General features: G+C 41.2%; 1 protein-coding gene across 2 annotated transcripts in view; it reads left to right on the top strand.

Annotated features, from left to right (window-relative positions):
- The window catches only part of PIK3C2A (phosphatidylinositol-4-phosphate 3-kinase catalytic subunit type 2 alpha), a 49,377-nt gene that overhangs the window by 5,419 nt on the left and 22,104 nt on the right, over positions 1 to 21,854 (top strand). For both annotated transcript variants that reach the window (XM_081889192.1, XM_081889191.1), the window contains exons 2-14: positions 184 to 1,363; positions 7,985 to 8,085; positions 8,708 to 8,865; positions 11,752 to 11,872; positions 12,938 to 13,049; positions 15,260 to 15,339; positions 15,445 to 15,508; positions 16,427 to 16,570; positions 17,114 to 17,156; positions 17,237 to 17,447; positions 17,538 to 17,660; positions 18,517 to 18,684; positions 20,744 to 20,852. In XM_081889192.1, the coding sequence (XP_081745318.1) occupies positions 251 to 1,363; positions 7,985 to 8,085; positions 8,708 to 8,865; positions 11,752 to 11,872; positions 12,938 to 13,049; positions 15,260 to 15,339; positions 15,445 to 15,508; positions 16,427 to 16,570; positions 17,114 to 17,156; positions 17,237 to 17,447; positions 17,538 to 17,660; positions 18,517 to 18,684; positions 20,744 to 20,852 (2,547 nt within the window). In that variant the 5' untranslated portion in view covers positions 184 to 250. The remainder of the gene's footprint in view (positions 1 to 183; positions 1,364 to 7,984; positions 8,086 to 8,707; positions 8,866 to 11,751; positions 11,873 to 12,937; positions 13,050 to 15,259; positions 15,340 to 15,444; positions 15,509 to 16,426; positions 16,571 to 17,113; positions 17,157 to 17,236; positions 17,448 to 17,537; positions 17,661 to 18,516; positions 18,685 to 20,743; positions 20,853 to 21,854) is intronic.

The following is a 21,854-nucleotide window of genomic DNA, read 5'->3' as shown; positions in this document are numbered from 1 at the left end:
TTTGAGAAATGAGACAAGTGGTTGCTGATTGATACTGCATTGTTTTTCATTTTACAAGCATAAAATCTTGGACCTAGTTCTTGAAGCGGTTTTAGAAATCTACCATTTTGAAATACTTTTTCATTTGATTTTGCAACTATAGTTCATTTTGTTTCTAACGAGTGTTTATCTCTCTCCTTCCAGTGCTTCTGAATCTGGCTTTGAACCTTTTGGGGCCAAGGATTTGCAGAAGAGGTGACTGGAGTTGTTAATGGACATCTGTTTTCACGGCATGGCCCAAATATCTAGCAGCAATGAAGTCAAGCAGCGTTCATCACCATCTTTGGGCACAGCAAAGGCAAAAGAAGTGGACAAAGAGGAGGCGCTGCAGATGGAAGCTGAGGCTCTAGCTAAGATGCAAAAGGAAAGAGTGGTAGCTGGTAACAGACAAAGTGTTGACATTTTAAGCAACTCTTGGCCAACTGTACAATCCCACAGGAAACAGGACCATGATCTTATGGTGTTTCCAGAGTCCGATGCCAAGAGAAAGATGGATGATAAGTTAAATACAATTGAGATAGAAAAACTAAGCCATGCTGAGCTAGAGAAACTACTACTTGAGGACAGTTCTGAGTCAAGCAAACACACCACGTTGCCAGCAACTCCTATTCTGAGTTCATCATTTTCTTCACAGTTTTATGCCAACCCTACTATTCAGAGAGGACAGTGGACACCTGGGTTTCCTGGGCCTTCTACTTGCACTGTACCTTCTATTTACCCAGCAAATTCTTACAGCAAACAAGTTGGTATCTTTCAGAATGGCTTCCATCCAGGTATGTCCACTTACCAGTCTTCAAAGCCTATTTATCTAAGTCTTCCAGAGAGGTCCCAGTACATTACATATGCACTGCCTGCTACTTCAGCCTTCCATCCACAGAGAAGTTTGCCTATATATCAGCCAACACTTACCCCTGAAATGGCAAAAGTATTTGATAAGATAGCAAGCACTTCAGAATTTCTGAAAAATGGGAGATCAAGCACAGACTTAGAAGTGACTGCTACTAAATCTACAGTTAACTCACCAACCTCTGAAAACTCCAGTGATATTAGTAAATTTGATTGGTTGGATTTGGATCCTTTAAGTAAACCGAAAGTCGACAGTATGGATATATTGTATACGGCAGAAGATGATGCAAAGGTGACTTGTAGTACAGTTGTAGAAGATCCTTGGGATGCTGTGCTACTGGAGGAGAAATCCCCAGGGAAATGTCGTCTTGAAAGAAAAGTTAGTGGGAAGTCTTCTTCTGGGGCAACAGTTACAAGAAGTCAGTCTTTAAACATTCGAACCGCTCAGCTTACTAAGTTACAGGGCCAAACATCACAGGTAAAACATATCCTGAAAGCTTATTTTCATTGAAAAGTTGATACTATTTAATGGAATGAAGAATTTGTTCCCTGCCCAACCATAATTCTACAAATAATTGATTATTAGAACTTTTAAGAAAATTGTGAATTCGGTAACTTGTGTGTTTATTTTGCATTAATTTTTAAATTGGAAATTTTAAATTAAAAAATATTGTTCCTGTTAAGTACTACGGTCACATTTTCTAAAGAATGCAGTATAGCTTCAGACAATTAATTGCCTTCTAGATGTGCAGAAGTCAGAAGAAAGAACGGTGAGTAGGGAGAGTTTTATTTGCCTTCATTACTGCCCCCACCATCAGAAAGCAGGTTTGTGTAGCTGCTTCATTACTGAACAATACACAGCTGTGGGTAGACCTTATGCAGCTCCATCAGAGTGAGACACCTTAGAGTGAGACACTTAAGTCCGCAGATTAAGGGAACCCTCTGGTTACGGTAATTTTTTGGCATGATATTTTTCCTCATACTTGTAAAGTCCTTCAACCTCATGAAAATACACATACTTGGGGCAATCCTGACTGTGGGTGGCCCTGGTTTGCAACCCTGCTGATAAAGTATAGGATCACAGAATTGGGAATTAGAAGGAAAAAATTTAGGACCCACAAAATGTTGCCGAGTAGCCTCCTGTTGAGGCTCCACCCAGTCTGGCCTGGTCTCGTTTCTGTAAAACTTTTCGTACTGTGCTATTTAGTTCCAAAGAGATTCAGAACTGGCTTCCAGAATGGGGGTTTGTTTATGGTTTTTTTGGTATCTAATAGCAGTGGGGGGGATACTTTTTTTGAGGAATGTGGAAGGAGTGAATAAGCCACATAATGCTGTGATAGGAGTCCTAATCTCATGGTTTGCATACCCCACACTTTAATTCCCCTGAAATACTGTAGCAGTTAGCAGCTCAAATATGCCAAACCAATGCCCTCTGCATCCCTTTTCCCTATTATTAATTATTATTATTCTCCAACTAACACTTTCAACACTCTGGGCTTCTCCAAAGCCGGTGACTGTGCTCAGTTCCCATTAGGATGTTTTTGGAGTTCTTTTCCTTTTTTAAAAATGCAGAAACTACTATATTTTCTGTGGGCAGCTCCATTTCACCGCTAAACTAATTGGTCCAGAATCACCAAGTGTGGTATTAGAAGGGATGATTATTATTCAGTTTAATCATTATCGAAAAGTCACAAACAGTTCAGGTAGGTTAAGAGTAGTCAGTGTATGTGCAAGTAAACTTAATTGTGATGAGTTCTTAAAGTCTGGTTATTCCTATACTAAAGACTTACTGACATCACATGGGCTACTTGTGAGGAAGTGGTTTCAGGATTTCTGCCATTGTGTAGTTGGTTACTTTGCAGAACTACTGTAATAAGATACTTCTGCTGAAAAAAATAATTTTTAAAGATTATTTTTCCATGTAAACAGGCTCTTTTAAAAAAATGGCATTAGAAACTCTTATATCCCATATTTCATACTGATGTTGCACACACAATGCTCTATGTAGTATATTAAATATATAAACTGCTTCTAAATTAATAGTATACACATATCATGGCCAAAACTGTTAACTTGGTCCCCAAATCTCCGCGGTTTATCCTTTACAAAGAGGTTCCATCTGTGTGATCTGTCATGAGTATTAGGAGGAAGTAGACATTTAGGCCCCGTGCATGATCAAAACTATCTGGCATGGGAACAAAGCTTTGCAACTCTGCAGGATAACGCTTCAGCAGAACAAAACAAAGGTCTGAGATTTAATATGCTCACAACGGTTCTCAAATTTCGAAGTGTTTTTTTCCTAGTGTAGGAAGTGGCAGTCATATTAACCCCTACTGTTCATTTATTACTCTTTAGAATGTCCATGTAGGACCTCTGAGTCTGTTGGGATGTGTGTTATTTGTTTGCCATGACATGACAGCCAGATAATAATAAAATGGATTAGTCAGCTCATTTGTATGCCTAGGGTGTGGGTCTTTTCTGGGGTTTCTCTAGTTGTAGTTTTTGTATTACATTTTTCTGCAGGGATAGTCAATAGGAGTGATGGGAGTTCTAGTCCACAGCACCTGGAGAGTACCATATTGGCTACCCCTATCGTAGATTATGGGTTCCGTATATGTGGTGGTGTTAGAGAAGATAATTTATTACGGTCAAAGACCAGCTCGTATGTGCGGTGGTGTTTTTATTATATTCAGTAATTTTGGTTTCTAACATTTTTATTGTAACCATCTAGTTAGGATTTGCACTGAAATACAGGATAGAATTAATGTGTCAGATAAATTTGACTGCTGTTACAATTAGGCATTTTTTATTCACAAAACTAAAATTATATTAAAATATCAGGTATTAGCTTGATCTAAGACTTTGGCATTTAATTTTGTTTCCAGCTACAGAATATAAATGTTATGCTGAATCAGACCATTTAATTCAGCATTCTACCTTGGAGGTAAAACTAATGAATCAGTTGTCTATTAAATGTAGCAAAATCCCTGGCACAGGAGCTATTGCCATTTAATTCAATGTCATGTTCACTTCTGTTAAAACACTATGTGATATCTTCATAAATTAAATCCTTACTGTATTCACAATTCGGTTATGCTAGGTAAAGCTCAGTCTTTAAATTGGAGACATGTGTTATGCTTTCTTCAACAAAGTTTCTCAGAAACCTTGATGCTGTGGAAAGTTTAAAATGACATACATATTATCAAAACTAAATATATTGCAAGTCACATTAGCACATTGGAAATTTATTTTCATTTTTATCACATTTGCAGCACAATGAGAATCGTGTTTACATGGAAATAAAATCAGTGAGGCTTAATATATAAATGGTTGGTTTATACCTCGGAAAGTAGGAAGCGATATGTGAGGTTAAAACATCTGGTATATTACTGCATTGTAAGCCACAGTCTTTTTCTTTGAGGAAAAAATGACAAGCCAAATAGGCAACTGGAAGTAAACACAGCTAAAATTCTCCTCCCATCCACACAGGAGGGGAATGTGCATGTTCAAGGTTCACTGCAGTACACTCACAATGTGCTAAGTTATGGTTTAGCATTACATTCCAACATGGCTAGTTTGCTATGTCTAGGATAAACTGTGGTTAGTTTCAACTATGGTTTGTACAAACAAGTATACTTCAAACTGTGATTTAGAATCTTGACTTGTTAAGATAAGCTATAGTTGAAAATAATTGCAGTTCGCAGCTGAGACAGAATGATGCACTGTGCTTAACTGAAAACAGAAGCAAATGCTTCTAATCTTCTCTTGGCCACACTGTAGGAACAGGGGAGGAGAGGCAAGCTTGTGCATATAATGCTAAATTTGTTTTAGTGTTCCATCCAAACCAGGTTAGGTTTTTTTGTCTGTCATCATCATCATTTACCCACTCCAACAGGCTACAACATTAAAACACAATATTAAAAAGGGTTTAAAACAATTTACAACAACAATCACAGAACGTTGAAGAATGTACTTCATGGGAGTTGGTTGTTAAAAAAAAAAGCCACTTTCTGTGCGTTAGAGCCAAAGATCTCTAGGTATTAGCAGAAGACACTCGATGGCTCCCCCAGAGTAGTTTGTAGTGTGGTGGAGGGGCTGCAGCCTTAATCCAAGCCAAGGTAATTTTTTTGGTACCAGCTGGTTTAATTGATGCTACCCAGCAACATGACAAATGGCAGACCAGGACCAACATACTTGTGTTATTTTATTTTACTGTTGGCTATTGAATGGAGGACTAATCATATGCTGCCTTTCAGAGTGTATTTTGGCACTGATAAATGGGACATTTCCTCTTGTGGCATGTCATATGGTACATGTGCTTTAAATCACAAGTGAATGTGTGATTTAAGCAGTTGGCACAAAAATGGCACAGGTGGCAGGAGCTATGGCATTAAAGCAACTCTTATTTTGAAGTTGTTCATATAAGACATTGTATGAGTTACTTTTATACATTTCCCCCTGGAGATTACCTTTAAAATTTTGGATTTTGACTTGACTAATAGCAGCTGCATAAATATTTGTTCAGGTCTTTTAATAACATGAATAAAATGTTCCACAGACTTTTGAAGTAAACCTACTCACATCTTATTTCAGGACTTAATTCCACAAGAATGCCATCAAATTCTGCATAATGGAAATTAGAGGTAGAAGCCATAAAACTGTGATTATTTTAAGACTAAATAATTAGAACTAAGAATTCCTTTAGTAGGAGTTCCAGATCATAATCCATTTCACTTGCTTTTATTTGGAAAGTGGAATCAGAGAACAGAAAATATCCTGTTTATGTCTGTTGCAATATCATCATGCTAAAGTTGAGACTGTATGCCTCAGTCTAAACAGATGCAGGCTGCAATCCTGTACCCACTTACTTGGGAGTAAACCCCATTGAACCTCTTTTTGAGTGAGTGCATATAGGATTATGCTGTTGGTGGTGGGGTTGGGGTGAAGATGTGTTATAATTATGTCATAATGGTGTGTTTAAATCTGGTTCTTCCATCTTCTGTCTATATGTGTTATGCGATATATACTGTTGATTATATTGTGTGTGTGCATGTGTGTCTGTGTTTAAAAAACAGAAAATGAATCCATCATCAGATAATGAGAGTACCAGGTTGAACTGGAAATTTTTTAGAGACACAGTTGTTGCGTATTAAGGTGGAGAATTTTTCAAAAAAATGTTTTAGTTTCTATACTGGTTTTTGGTAGAAGGCCCCCACAACAGTCAAAAGCATATTAATACAACAGAAGATACAGTACAGTATATAATAATCTACCAGAACAATATATGACAACAAAATCTCAAGATAGAGACAAGGCTAAAATAGAATTTTCCCAAGCTAAAGAATTAGAGTGTTCTTAACAACCCTACATTCCATACATTTAAGTGTTAGAAGCCTGAACAGACAATGAGCCAACTAAGAAAAAATTACATCTGACTAAAGGAATTAAGCAGTACTCTCACTTCTACCCATTTTAACTATTCAGGGGTTTAGGGCAAACAAGCAATCCATGTAAAATGTCCACACAAAAGCAAAAACCAATGGGGAGCATGCCCAGTATCTATAGCTGCCACACTTTAACACACATTCATTCATTTATTTATTTATTTATTTATTATTTTTTGCTAAGCAGAAGCAAATACATTTCTATGATCTTGAGACTTGAGGCATTTATAGCACAAAGTGATAGCAATAACCTGGAACTGCAGTGTTTGAAGCTACTTGAAACATTGCTCTAAGTCAGAGGTGAGCAACCCACGGTCTAGACTAGAGGACCCATGGTGCCGTGCACTACTTCCCTTGGTGCACTTCACCCGCCCCCAGAAGCTTGAAGGAAAAAAGATAGAGAAAGAATGAGTAAATGGTGACCAAATGATGTGAGGAAAGGACAAATGTTTGTGTGAATAAACGGGTGTGTGGTAAGAGAGAATGAAGTGTTCAGTGAACAGCACAGCTAGACAAGGTGTCTGACCCTTTATGTGCTTTGATCCCATTTGCAACCATCAATAAGTGGCCCTGACCATTTCCCCATCCCCCAGGAATGTGGAACTCAACCCTGGGAAGGTTGCCCACCCCTACCTACTCTTAGCAGTGGTAGACTGCTTTCTATAAAACAAATATATTTGGAATCAAATACACTTATTTTGCCAGCTCTGTCCCACCTTTAGCCACTGCAGGTGAGACTAGAGCTATGCTTTCACTGGCTTCTTTCTTCAAAACTTTCTTAGGCGTTACAGATATAGACCATCTTAAAATATATGCAAAAATTTAAAATATATACAAAGAAGCAGCCATTCAAGATATATAGTAACAGAATATTTCATTGGAATGTCTTCCCGCCAAACCGTGCCATTTACCACTATAAGAGATACTATTGAAATTCAGCCACCCTTGCAGCAACCCTTACCTCCGGGTTAATATCAGACAGGTAGAATCTGATATTTTCATTGGGGCATGATGTTAAACTACCAAAAAAAAGGGATAGCACACATTTATGTAGCTGGTTGTACAGTGGACAGTAGAAAATAATATGTTCTACGGTGTCTAGCACATTCAAGTAACATCTGCAATGTCTATCATTTCTAGGGATGTTTAAATATCTGCCCTTATCAAAAGCTGAGGGGAAAACGTTCTGTTGGGCTAACATAAATGCCCTGTGTTGGGCTGGAATTATTAACTGTGAGATATAAGTGATTCTGTTATTGGTTGAATTTAAACCATAGAACTTGGGGGAGCAGATTTTATTTACAGCTGATTAAATGTTTTGTTTTTCAATATCCCTTAATCAAATTTGAATATTGCAATAAATATATTGCTTACTAGAATAGATCTAATTTTGCTGTGTATGAGTTGGAGCCACCTGGATTTATAGGAGTCCTTAAGTAAATCAGAAAGCAGACTCAAAGGTTGGGAACAAAAATGACAATGCAGCCAGTATTTTCTAGTGCTGGTCCGTGCCCAGTATTCCATCATGTGTATACTTAATTCTGCACATATTGTCTCATACTTGGTTGAATTTGGGAGCCCAAGGAATACGTCTCAAGAAAGGCTTATAGGAGTCATTTCTATCACTGCTTTACTTCTTTATTCTTAAATTTCAGACAGACAATGGGACCAGTAACCTGCCAACAGGAAATAAATTTCTCAAAAATGGTGATGGCCAAGATCAAGAACAAGCAGCATTTTGTGATGCCATTGCAAAGTAAGCAGTAGTGTGGTGCAAACATCTTTAAGGAAGTAAATCACAGCACTAGTTTCATTTATAGGCTTGACACTTGAGTATTTTGTTTCATGTGTCATGTGTTATATGCATGCTTTTTTACTCGTTTGGAGGAGAAATGCATTTTTTTTAATAGATTAAAGCAACAAAACACTAAGATTGATTTCTGAATTTCTACTGCATATTCATATGGCTGTAGGATGTTTTACTATTCCTGATCTATTACAATACTATCTAATGGAGCATTGGGGGAAAGAGGGGAACCTGAGATTTGTGCACTAGGAAATATTGAATTCTGTGATTACATAATTTATTACATGGTGGGTAGATTTGCATAAACTTGTTCACTTTTAAAATCTGATTCAGATAACATTTGTATAGATGGTTTGAGATTTGTAGGATAATGGAACATTAGGTTCCATGAGTACACGGCCAATGACTGGTCTCATAGGGTGGAGGGGAAACAAATAAAACAGTTTTAAAGCAAATGAATTAATTGTGTGAATCTAACTCTGTTTACTAAGAAATAAGTAACATTGTGAACTCCATGTAAGTGTGATTTATCTTCATCAGAGCATGGAACTTACATACATATTGCTTACAGGTTGAGGACCAAGTTTCCCCATGACAATCTTGATACAAACTCAGGCTTTGTGCTGAGCCCAGTAATGTTGCAAAGAAACATCAGTGGAGAGAACTCAAGCATCAAGATTTCAATAGATATTGAAGGTTTCCAACAGCCAGTGATATTTACATGTGATGGTATGGGTGTTTTCATTTTTTTATAAATGATGTTTCCATAGATCAAAAGATTACATCAAGATGAAAATTCCAAGAATTATTTGCATCCTAAATTATTAGCACACATGAGAATAGTCATTATTCTACAGTTTATGTTTCAGTTGGTTGTAAATATCAGTAGATAAGATTCCTCTTACCAAATGCGTCTGGTGTAATTACAGTGGTGCCCCGCTAGACGAATGCCTCGCAAGACGAAAAACCCGCAAGACGAAAGGGTTTTTCGGTTTTTGCGACGCTTCGCTAGACGATTTTCCCTATGGGCTTGCATCGCAAGACGAAAGCCCATAGGGAAATCTCGGGGACCTTTTTTTAAATGCTGGCGGTGGGGAGCAAAGCCTTCCCCCCCCTCCGGACTTCAGAAGAGGTCCAGGAAGGCCGGCGGGGGCGAAAGGCTTTGCTCCCCACCGCCAGCATTTTAAAAGCGGTCCGGGATAGCAGGGAAGCGCTTCCCGCTATCCCGGACGGCTTTTGAAGGCAGGCAGGGGGGGGCAAAGACTTTTGCCCCCCCTGCCTGCCTAACCGGGGGCTTTTAAATCGCCCCGGGACTGTCCGGGGCGATTTAAAAGCCCCCGGACGGCTTTTGAAGCCTCCCCCCCCGCCCGGCTTCGGGGCATCATCCCGATGCCGGGCGGTGGGGCAGGAACGCCTCCCCCAGCCGCCCGGCTTCGGGGCATCGTCCCGATGCCGGGCGGTGGGGCAGGAACGCCTCCCCCAGCCGCCCGGCATCGGAACGATGTCCCGAAGCCGGGCGGCCGGGCGGGAAAGCCTCCCCCCCCGCCCGGCTTCGGGGCATCGTCCCGATGCCGGGCGGTGGGGCAGGAAAGCCTCCCCCAGCCGCCCGGCATCGGGGCATCGTCCCGATGCCGGGCGGTGGGGCAGGAAAGCCTCCCCCAGCCGCCCGGCATCGGGGCATCGTCCCGATGCCGGGCGGTGGGGCAGGAACGCCTCCCCCAGCCGCCCGGCATCGGGGCATCGTCCCGATGCCGGGCGGTGGGGCAGGAAAGCCTCCCCCAGCCGCCCGGCATCGGAACGATGTCCCGAAGCCGGGCGGCCGGGCGGGAAAGCCTCCCCCCCCCGCCCGGCTTCGGGGCATCGTCCCGATGCCGGGCGGTGGGGCAGGAACGCCTCCCCCAGCCGCCCGGCATCGGGGCATCGTCCCGATGCCGGGCGGTGGGGCAGGAAAGCCTCCCCCAGCCGCCCGGCATCGGAACGATGTCCCGAAGCCGGGCGGCCGGGCGGGAAAGCCTCCCCCCCCGCCCGGCTTCGGGGCATCGTCCCGATGCCGGGCGGTGGGGCAGGAACGCCTCCCCCAGCCGCCCGGCATCGGGGCATCGTCCCGATGCCGGGCGGTGGGGCAGGAAAGCCTCCCCCAGCCGCCCGGCATCGGAACGATGTCCCGAAGCCGGGCGGCCGGGCGGGAAAGCCTCCCCCCCCCCGCCCGGCTTCGGGGCATCGTCCCGATGCCGGGCGGTGGGGCAGGAACGCCTCCCCCAGCCGCCCGGCATCGGGGCATCGTCCCGATGCCGGGCGGTGGGGCAGGAACGCCTCCCCCAGCCGCCCGGCTTCGGGGCATCGTCCCGATGCCGGGCGGTGGGGCAGGAAAGCCTCCCCCAGCCGCCCGGCATCGGAACGATGTCCCGAAGCCGGGCGGCCGGGCGGGAAAGCCTCCCCCCCCCGCCCGGCTTCGGGGCATCGTCCCGATGCCGGGCGGTGGGGCAGGAAAGCCTCCCCCAGCCGCCCGGCATCGGGGCATCGTCCCGATGCCGGGCGGTGGGGCAGGAACGCCTCCCCCAGCCGCCCGGCATCGGGGCATCGTCCCGATGCCGGGCGGTGGGGCAGGAACGCCTCCCCCAGCCGCCCGGCATCGGGGCATCGTCCCGATGCCGGGCGGTGGGGCAGGAACGCCTCCCCCAGCCGCCCGGCATCGGGGCATCGTCCCGATGCCGGGCGGTGGGGCAGGAAAGCCTCCCCCAGCCGCCCGGCATCGGAACGATGTCCCGAAGCCGGGCGGCCGGGCGGGAAAGCCTTTGTCCCCCCTGCCTGCCTTCCCAGGGGCTTTTAAATCGCCCCGGACAGCGGAGAAGTCCTCCGCTGTCCCGGGCGATTTTAAAATGCCGCCCGCCAGAAGAGGTCGGGGGAAGGCTTTTTCCATAGGAACGCATTAATTGATTTTCAATGCATTCCTATGGAAAACCGTGCATCGCAAGACGAAAAACTCGCAAGACGAAGAGACTTGCGGAACGAATTAATTTCGTCTTGCGAGGCACCACTGTATTAGGGAACTGTTAAATGGGCTGGGTTTGGGTTTTTGTTTTTGTTTTTACTAGAACTAGTTTAAGTGTTTCACATCTATTAATTGGGCAGCCTGGCCAAATTTGCATGTCAGGTCAGCCTTTTAAATAAGTCTGGGAATAAGCCATCTCCCGTGTGATAAAGTTGGCTATCTTGGGTTCTAAAGTAACATTTTATTATTTAGATTATCACCGCCACTCTCTTAAATCAAGCAGTTTAAATTAAAGTATAGTGAAAACTTGTCGTTGAAAACTTGCAGACATGTCATTGATCTTTTTATGGAGAACCCTCATAGAACTCACTGCATATTCTGGTATGGTCACCAGGTCACTCTGATAGTGACCACTCCCCTAATAAGTTACCCTGTACTGGATTTTATGTCTTTAAAGGACTTCTGCACTTAAATCAGCTGGAAATACAAATTATATTTCATATAAATATCTATTAACTCATTTAAATTGGAAAAACCTCAAGAGTTAGTGCAGAATAAAATAGTACTTTCTTAACTATTGTCTTCTTTGTTTTGTTTTTTTGTTTTGTTTTGTCTTTAAATAGCAAGTTCTCCAGTTGAGCTTATAATAATGCAAGCACTTTGCTGGGTGCATGATGACTTGAATGATGTCGACATTGACAGTTATATCTTGAAGGTTTGTGGACAAGAAGAAGTTTTGCAGAAGTAAGCAGATACTTTCCCTCTCAATGTTTAAGTGGGCTTAGGGTGCTTTCAGAAAGAGAATATTGCAAATACAGTGGTGCCTCGCAAGACGAAATTAATCCGTTCCGTGAGGCTCTTCGTATAGCGGTTTTTTCGTCTTGAGAAGCAAGCCCACTGAAAGCTTAGCGGATTAGTGCTATTAGCGGTTTAGCGGCTTTTAGCGGCTTATCAGCTTAGCGGTTTAGCAGCTTTTAGCGGCTTATCAGCTTAGCGGATCAGCTGCTAAGCGGCTTAGCTGCTTAGAAAAAGGGGGGAAAGGGGGGGGGACCGCAGGAACTCGCAAGACATTTTCGTCTTGCGATGCAAGCCCATAGGGAAATTCGTTTTGCGAAGCGCCTCCAAAACGGAAAACCCTTTCGTCTAGCGGGTTTTCCGTCTTGCGAGGCGTTCGTCTTGCGGGGCACCACTGTATTGCAAATAATGCAAATGTTTGTTAACTTACTGGATTTTCTGCAAAAAGAGTAAATCTGGATTAAATTCAGGCTCTCATTTTGATGATGATGTCATGTAGAAACTGGGGGGTGGGGTGGACTTGTGTATAGCCAAGAAGATGATTTTTGCTGATCCCTCTTCTACTCTGCACCTAAAGTTTGTTTGGGAGAGATGGTCCTCCACCTCTCAAACAGTTTTTTTGGGTGGTTTTGAAGCCTGCTGTATCTCCCAGACTCATCACACAACCATGGGTAGTATTAACCTCTGTATGAATATAATGTTAAGCCATAGCTGTCAACGTTTCCCTTTTTTTAAGAGAAATCCCCTTATTCCGAATAGGATTCCTCGCAAGAAAAGGGGAAAGTTGACAGCTATGTGCTAAGCCATAGTTAACAAAGAAAAGGAGAAGAAGCAAGGGCAGTAGTGAGAGGGAGAAGCGGAAGGGAGCACATGTTGCCTGCAAAGGCATGTTACGTCTGCATTGACCACAGTGTTGCTTTCTAGATTCCAGTCACTATTCCTTTCCAGGAAAATCTTTTAGAAAACATTTTGCAAATTTGAAATGGTAGGCAAACACATGCATTTCTTTTACAGTAAGCACAGTGTAGGAAGCCATGAATACATTCAGAACTGCCGAAAGTGGGACATGGATATTAAACTGCAGCTCTTGACCCGTAATGTTATATGCAGAGATTTGGCACGAACAGTAAGTACAAACTGAACACACATTCTCAAAACAACCTGACTTTATTGATTTCATGTGTATTATTGAGGTTGTGCACATTTCTTGCTCTCTTCTTGTAGCTTGGAACTGAAGAAAAATATAACTTGTTTTCATTATAAGTGAGGATTAAAAAAACATTGCAGCCTCTTAACTGTTCAGGAGCGGGGAGAAATACATACTTGTTGCTAGTGATTTCATTTTATATATTCTGTAATATTTTGTCAGGACTTCCTTAAAATGTTAAAAGAACTTGATAAAGCACTATAATTCCTCCCTCCCCTTTCATCTACACTGCATCAAGTATCTAATTTTCTTTTATAAGGTAAGCCAGTCCAGATACATAGAATGTTGGTTTATGGCTGTTTTTAATTTTTTAAAAATGTCTTAAATGCCCATTTTAAACTGTTTTTACTTTACATTATATTGTTTTATGCTCTCGTTGTAAACCGCTTTAAAGTTGTTTGTTTTTGTTTAGAAATAAGCGGTATTTAAAGTTTATGAAATAAAGGAATGAACAAAACAATTTTTAGCTTATTTCTTGAGTTAGGAAGGTTCTTTCCCCTTGTTACAGTTAATAAAAATTAGTCCTACTGAAATATGCTGTAACATATCAATAGATATTAACAGTGCTTTTTTTAAAAAAACAAGTTTAGGGGTTCTCTCATTTTGACTCAAAAAAAAATCACCATTTTATAGTTCAAATCGGGGAAAATAAATACAGTAAATGGACAAAAGTACAAAGATTCACAAAATGTTTTGGGGTATGCATACCCCTGCATACCCCCTCAGAAAAAAACGCACTGGATATTAATCCAGTTAAACAGCAGACATTTCCTCCGTCGGGATACTTCTTTTGCAGATGATGGGTTCCAAATTTATCCAACATGTTAAAAATCAGAGCACAATTCTTACTCTAGAGCTATTTTTTGTCACCCCGTTGTTAACCAAATGGTATATTGAATGTGTCATAGTATACTATTAGTGTAGGTCTTAGGAAAGTTTCTGTAAAATGATCTTCAGGTGTGACTTAACATTAAAACATCTTAGCCATATATATAAAACAGCAAGTAGTCTTTGTTGGAGAAGTAGGATGCCCAGTGCTAGATGTTTTACACATCTTTTGGAACTGTCATAAAATAACAAAACTTTGGACTAACATTAAAGAAATTGAAATTATCACAGGGCATACCATGCCAAGGGAACCATTGAAGCTTCTTTTTGGTTGCCTGTGGGCAATAGGAAGATAATCCTTTATTAAGTGCAGCCCATATCACTGTTTTTATAACTGAAGCAAAATCTGGCCTCCAAGTTTGGAGGACTAGCTGATTAGTTTGAGATATAGCTTGCATGGTTAAATTGACCGATATGATTCAGTTCAAAAAGGGTAGTCACAACTATGATTGTTTTGTTGAAAAATGGACTCTTCATCATCTGTGACAAGGCACAAATAAACTTAAATCCATATGCTTTTTTGGATTCTCTAAGATCTTTATTTACTGCGTTAAACATAACCAACTTTTCCTCTCCGTTTTTGCTGTTTTGTTCTGTTAGTACATTGTTTAAAAAAAACAAAGAAAATAAAGCAACCTTAGAACAGCAGTCATCACAATGAATAGGGCTGAAAGCAAAAAATGCAGGAAATTCCTATGCACAAATAAACATTTTGTACATATTATGGAGCTCTTTAGAACCTGGCCTGGGGCTTTTTAAAGTATTTGTAGAGGTGAAATAGGTTCATTGGAGAGCTTAAGAGCTAACAGTGCAATCCTTTTCATGTCTGCCCCAAAGCAAGCCCCACTGAGTTCAATTAAACTTACGTATTCCTAGGTCAGTTTTGGCTTAACGCCTAAAACATTAGTTAACCTGAAATGGATTTTACAGTTTTAAAAAAAGTGAGTTGGCTTTCAAAATTCCTGTTTGGTTCACTGATTCATGGTGAATAGTTAATAGAATTTGGAGAGTGAAAAATATTGGTACAAGTTTATAGACTTTGTGACAAACCCTTAACTAGAGTATTTGAAGGTAGATATTTGTGCACTTTATTCTTTAAAGGAAGAGTGGGGGGAAGCCAAAATTCTCATTTTCTAAACTCCGGACAAATTGCTGTCCATGTTTATATTACTTTTTAGAGTTCCTTTAGAAGAAACATGTGGTTATAGCCTTCAAATAACTTGTATATCTCTCATTTTTAGGAACATGATGACAGTACATCTGTTGATTTGACAAAGCATCTTTATCATGTAGAAAAGCTTTTCAGAGAAAGCATTCAAAGGTAACCACTGTCATAACATCCTTTGTAATGAAATGAATTACCTCCAAGTTGTCAGTATATTTCTTTTACAAATGCATATAGTAATATAATCATTGTTCGTTTCAGTCAGTCTCTTGAAGAGCTGTTGGAAGCTTATCATAATCAAGTCGATAAGCTACTTAAGAATGAGGTAAGCATTATCTCTTGCACTAAACTTACTTCTATGGCAATAAAAAAATTCCTTCCAGTAGCACCTTAGAGACCAACTAAGTTTGTTATTGGTATGAGCTTTTGTGTGCATACACACTTCTTCAGATACACTGAAACAGAAGTCACCAGACCCTTATATATAGTGAGAGGGTGGGGAGGGGTATTACTCAGAAGGGTGGTGGGAATGGGTGATTGGCTGATACATGTGGTAAACCTGTTGACGACTGTTAACGACTGCAATTGGTTTTACAGGAAAAAGCAAGGGGTGAGATTTTTTAGCGGATGGCTCTGTGGTCTAAACCACAGAGCCTAGGGCTTGCCAATCAGAAGGTCGGCAGTTCGAATCCCCGCAACGGGGTGAGCTCCCGTTGCTCGATCCCAGCTCCTGCCAACCTAGCAGTTCGAAAGCACATCAAAGTTCAAGTAGATAACTAGGTACCGTTCCGGCAGGAAGTAAACGGCGTTTCCGTATGCTGCTCTGGTTTTCCAGAAGTGGCTTAGTCATGCTGGCCACATGACCCAGAAGCTGAACGCCAGCTCCCTTGGCCAGTAAAGTTAGATGAGCACCACAACCCCAGAGTCATCCACGACTGGACCTAATGGTCAGGGGTCCCTTTACCTTTAATAGTAGTAGAACTGGACTATTGCAGCTTTCTCCAAATCTGCTAAGTCTCACCACCCTGGTCCATACTTCCCCATGTTCACATTCCTCCACATTAAAAACAAATAATGGTGCTTGTGTATTTTTCAGAGTACAAATGAGAATCCATATAGATCTTTATAAGGGGCTATACACCCATTGCTGGACAGGGATAGCTTGGCTGCTGTGAGTCTTGTGTTCGTACCCACACAATTGGACTCCTAATTCAGGCCTCTTGTCATGTGCTTTTCTCATCAGAACCAGACTAAAACTGTAGATCATATCATTAAATCTGTTCGAAAAATTTGCTATACATTGGATGGGGTAGAGACTCCTGCAATTACAACATCTGTAAAGAAGCTAAGAAGAGCAGTTAACCTTCCAAGGAGTGCGAGTCCTGAGGTAATTGGTTTGCCATGTTTTGTGTTGTGTACGTGCTTTGTGAGATATAAGGAACATTTAGTCCCATCCCCCGCATTACCTGCAGACAAGTTGATAGGGCAAATTTGGGAAGGACAGGTTTTTGTTTCGTTAGCCAAGAAGCATGGCGTGAGGTAAATGGAAAATGTTTCTTCTTATTCTTTTGAGGAGGGGGGAGGAAAACTATTTGTTTTGGAGCATGGTGAATTTAATTTTGTCCTTCTGCACTTACAGCCTTTGAAGGGACTTGGGGCAGTGATAGTGATGACGTTCCTCCTCCCACATCCAATTCTGTACTTTTACAGTGGAGGGTGAGAGGGCAGAGAGAACTGTGGCATTTACAGTAGGTGACAAGAAACCCATATTTTGCCTCTACAGAAGTAAAGAAAGAAAGAACTATTATGAAGTTTTCATAGGATAGTTTTAACAATCGGTTGGATACCTGAATAACTTTCGTTTATAGTATAGCATAACCAAGGGTTTTCACATATGTGAGGATTTTGTTTTCCATATGTTATTGCACAGGTGTCTTTAACATCTTCTGATGAGACTAGCAAGAATGCAGTTGGTAAGTACAAAACTTACATCTAATTTTGTCTTTAATGTTTGTTAATGGTTACCTTCCTAAAGCAAAATGTTTTATTTTAGGTGCCTTGCAACTTGAAAACCCTCTGCAAACGAGCATAGATCAGCTGACTTCAGCAGTATATGCTCTTCTTCAACTCCACTTGAACTCATGCAGCAGTCCCTTAAACACTCCAAAGATTCAGAAAAGCACTAAAGAAGCATGGACTGCCACAGAGCACCTCCAGTTCACAATATTTGCAGCTCACGGAATCCTTAGTAGCTGGGTTTCTGTGTGAGTAACTAAACCAAAATGCACCTTTTACCCCAGTGCGCATGCATCACAATGTTTTGATTCATCATAATGTTTGTCTCCCTTTTACAGTTATGAAAAATACTATTTGGTTTGTTCTCTTACCCACAATGGAAGAGATCTTTTCAAACCTGTGCAGTCCAAGAAGGTTGGCACTTATAAGAATTTCTTCTATTTGATTAAATGGGATGAATTGTAAGTGGTGATTTTTTAATTTATCTGACTCATAAAAATATTATGGTTTCTCTGAGCAGTAGCTATCACATCCCCTGAGATTGTTAATTAATGTTACTGATTCCATCAGACCACAAGTTAACGTCTTTCATTTTTTATGCTCTGTCAGTGCATGAAATTCTGAATAGTTTACCAGGTCCTTTAGCATAATTTGCATAGAACCTCCCAACTTTTCAAGATAGAAATAACTAAAAATAAAATTGGTGTTGTTCTACTGATCAGTTATTAATGTATTCAGCTGGTGAAGAAAACAAGGAAGGTTGGTTGCAAGCCCAGGTCCCATCCCCATATTGCCTTGGGGATCAAGCTGCTTCCCACACAATGGAAATTCCTATACAAAACTGGGAATTTCCTCATGTGGGAAACTATGAGGAATCCTGTGTGAAGCTGATGGCAAATGAGACATTTGCATACAACCAAGTAGGCATGTGCTTTTTCCCAGATGGCAAACAATTTCTTACACAAAAGTGATGGATGTTGGAAATAGCCATCACCATATTAAAAGCATGGCTTTACAAAAGTCAGTTGATTATTCCTGTTCCATTTCTCATCATGCTTCTAATGACTCCGTTTCTTTGTCACTAATGTTTATAAATATTGCATGAAATATTTTGTCCATGTAAGAGGGGTTTCTGTTGAAGTATGGTGAGGGTTAGTGAGATTGCAATAGTGCAATTGTCTACATTTAGTTGGCAATGGAGAATAAAGCACTGTTTTAGCAATGGGGAAACTATGTATTGATCTTCTTGAACATATGATATATTTTTAAAGCATAGTAGTCAGTAATTCCTAACGATTCTATTTCCTTATTTTACAGAATAATTTTTCCTATACAGATCTCTCAGTTGCCATTAGAATCCATCTTATGCCTTACCCTCTTTGGAATATTAAATCAAAATGGTGGTAGTTCACCAGATTCCAATAAACAGAGAAAAGGCCCTGAAATGTTGGGTCAAGTTTCCTTACCTCTTTTTGATTTTAGGCGGTGAGTATTCAAAATGTCTTCTGTGGCAAATAGTTTAGTTTTGTTAGAGGGAGGTTACCAATTTTAATCCAAAGAAAATAGAGTTGAACCAAAGAAAATGGAAAGAGAAATGCATTACTGTGGTACCTTGGGTTAAGTACTTAATTCGTTCTGGAGGTCCGTACTTAACCTGAAACTGTTCTTAACCTGAAGCACCACTTTAGCTAATGGGGCCTCCTGCTGCTGCTGTACCGCCGGAGCACAATTTCTGTTCTGATCCTGAAGCAAAGTTTTTAACCTGAAGCACTATTTCTGGGTTAGCGGAGTCTGTAACCTGAAGTGTATGTAACCTGAAGCGTATGTAACCTGAGGTACCACTGTATATAGGTGGGATGGGCTCTAGATAACGGCCACCTCCTATTTTGAATAATATATTTTAAATATGTTTATTCTTTCGAGGGGTGGAGTGATAGGCTGGCTCCATGTAAAGGATTGTGATACTTTTGAATACTGAGTGGTATTGACTGCAGTCCTGCATATGGACTTCTTAAAACCCTAATTCATACGATTTCAGCTATTAAGATTTTTATCACCCTAGAAATTCCACTACTTGTACGAAATTCTCTAGGTTCTCAGTACATTGTCCAGCCAAATGTAGTTGGAAAGCAGTTCCCATCATCCTTGACCATTGGCCATGGTGGCTAAGGTTAATAGGTGTTGGGGCCCTCCAGATGTTGTTGGTACTACATGTTAGCAACCCCAGAGTGAACTTAAGGAATACTGCAGGTACAGCTTTTTTTCAAGTGGGCACTAGAACACAGTCAAGTGGGTTGTCATCCTCCACTTGCTAGAAGGCAGGAAAAAACATTACCACTTCAAAATAACCTGTAGATTACTCCTGTCTTGGAGTGGCAGTTTGTTTTTCTAGCCTTGCTTAAAGCAGACCTGATTTTGCTGGTACTCTTCTGGCCCAGTCTTTTCTGGCTCATTGTGTGTGCGATCTGTGACATTCTGAGTGTAGTGAGTGATTCTCTGTTGCTGTCCCCCACCCCACCCCACTCCATCCCCTGAGGCCTTTTCCTCAGCATTTGTGTCTTTCATTCTGAGCCATTTCCCCCTCAGTGTCTGTCTTTCTTTGTTTTTCCATTAATTATACAGTTGATTCTTCTCTCCCTTCCAATTAATTCTTTCCTTTGTCACCAAATTGTACAGTTGACTATCTGTTGCCTTAACCCCAGGTTGGGGGCTTCCTTACTTATTAATTGTATTTTTCTTACCTGGGTTCAGCCTTCAATTCCTTCCTTTAATTATCCCTCCTGAATTAAATCAGTTTTACTCTTGAATGCGTTCATGATGCGGCAGCATTGTCACTGTGAGCATCCTGTGGTCTTCCCAAGGGTAGCTGTCCTGACAGATGGGTGACATCCTCAACAATTCCACTTTAAGATGTAGATTGCCTTCACAAAACATCTCTCAACTTCTTTAAGGTTGCTGTGTTTATGGCAAATGCATCTGTGGACACAGCCCATTTGTTTCTCATGCTATGGCAGCAGAAATAGTATCAAGACACATTGTGTGAGGAAACTGATCTTAGCAACAGATTCTTTAGATGGCAGGGAGCTTGTGGGAGATGGCAATTCATTAGGTGACATTCTCATGGAGATGGATAAAAAGAAGGCAGTGCCATAAGAGGGCGGATAAGTCTCTGTTTTGGTGCTTTCATCTTTGTCAGACTTTTCATGCCTCCTGTTTTGCTTGCAGAGGTCATGAATTTTGATCTAATAGGCTACTAAAGATTTCAATCCAGAGGTTCACAGTGCTCAAGACTTCTGAAAATTATCTTTATAAGCATATGGAAAATTATCTTTGTAAGTTTGCTGATGCTGAAGTATATGAATCAGGTCTGAGATGATTCTATGAACAAAACTTGTTTTTTTTTCCTAGTAATAACTGCTTAAGTTGGCTCTTTATTTGATTTAACAAGCAAATTCTGTCATCACATTCCAACTGCTATCATTTTGTAACTGATAGTTCTTTCTCTGCACAGAGCACTAAATTCTTCTTGGTTTTGTGTCCGTAGAATGCTGACTTGTGGAACAAAACTTTTACACCTTTGGACACCTCCCACAAACCTTGTCCCTGGAGCGGTCCATAAAAAAGGAAATTTAATGGAAAGAATAGTATTGCAGGTAATGCTAGTTCCCTCTTAATTGCTTTTAAAAGCTTTTATACCATATGCAGAATTATTTGAGTAGTAATAAATGATCCCTTCACAATCTCATCTTCTTTAATACACAATGAAAATTTGAGTGCTGTATCTCGTCATTACTTGGACTCTTTTTGCAAAACCGTGAGAGGATATATCTGCCCTTTTTCTCCTTTAGCCTTTTTGTATATGGCTGTGCAGTCCATGCACATACAAAGGAGTAAAATAACTGCAGAGTGATGAAGAAATATGAAAACTTCTGTGACATAGCTTGCCTGTGAGGGTTTAGACTTAAAGGTTTCTGTCTGAGGGATTTGCACATTACAAGTTCTTATACACACAACCCTTTTTTGTGTGCAAGGGTGGGTGTTTAATGCAGTTTAACAGACCATTTTATCATCCTGATAAGCATGCTGGGAAATGGTGCACGGATCATATTCTCAGTATGCTGTAACTGCAAAAATATACATAGATCCTTGTACTTGAGTATGGCCCTTTGCATCCAAAAATGTGAGGCATGATGTCTAGCCTATACAAACAATGTAATGAGATGGTATAGTAGAGGCAGACTGTAGTACTTCAAACTGTTGGCAGCCATAATACTTTTGAATGTGCACCTATGTAAAAACAAAAACAAAAAACAACAGAAAGTTAGAACCTCTCTTCCTAGTACTTCAGTTACTTGTAATAACTTCTAGGGAACATTTTAAAATGGGCTTCTCCACTTGTAGCTTCATTTGGTCGATTTTGCATTCTAAGGTCCACTTTGCACATCACAGTAAAGCTATTTTTAATTGTCTGGGCATATAACACCAATCCTGGCCTGACTGCACTGGCTGCCAATTAGTTTCTAGGCCTAATTCAAAGTGCTGGTTTTGGCCTACAGAGCCTTAATGCAGCTCAGGACCAAAATACCTCAAGGATTGCCTCTTCCCATATAAACTGAACCAGACCCTGCTGTCATCATCTGAGGCTTTTTTTGATG

The sequence above is a fragment of the Podarcis melisellensis genome, assembly GCF_964234715.1.
Source record: "Podarcis melisellensis genome assembly, chromosome: 1".
Classification (NCBI taxonomy): Eukaryota; Metazoa; Chordata; class Lepidosauria; order Squamata; family Lacertidae; genus Podarcis; species Podarcis melisellensis.
The sequence above is the reverse complement of the archived record's forward strand: the minus strand, read 5'-3'. Positions and strand labels throughout refer to the sequence as shown.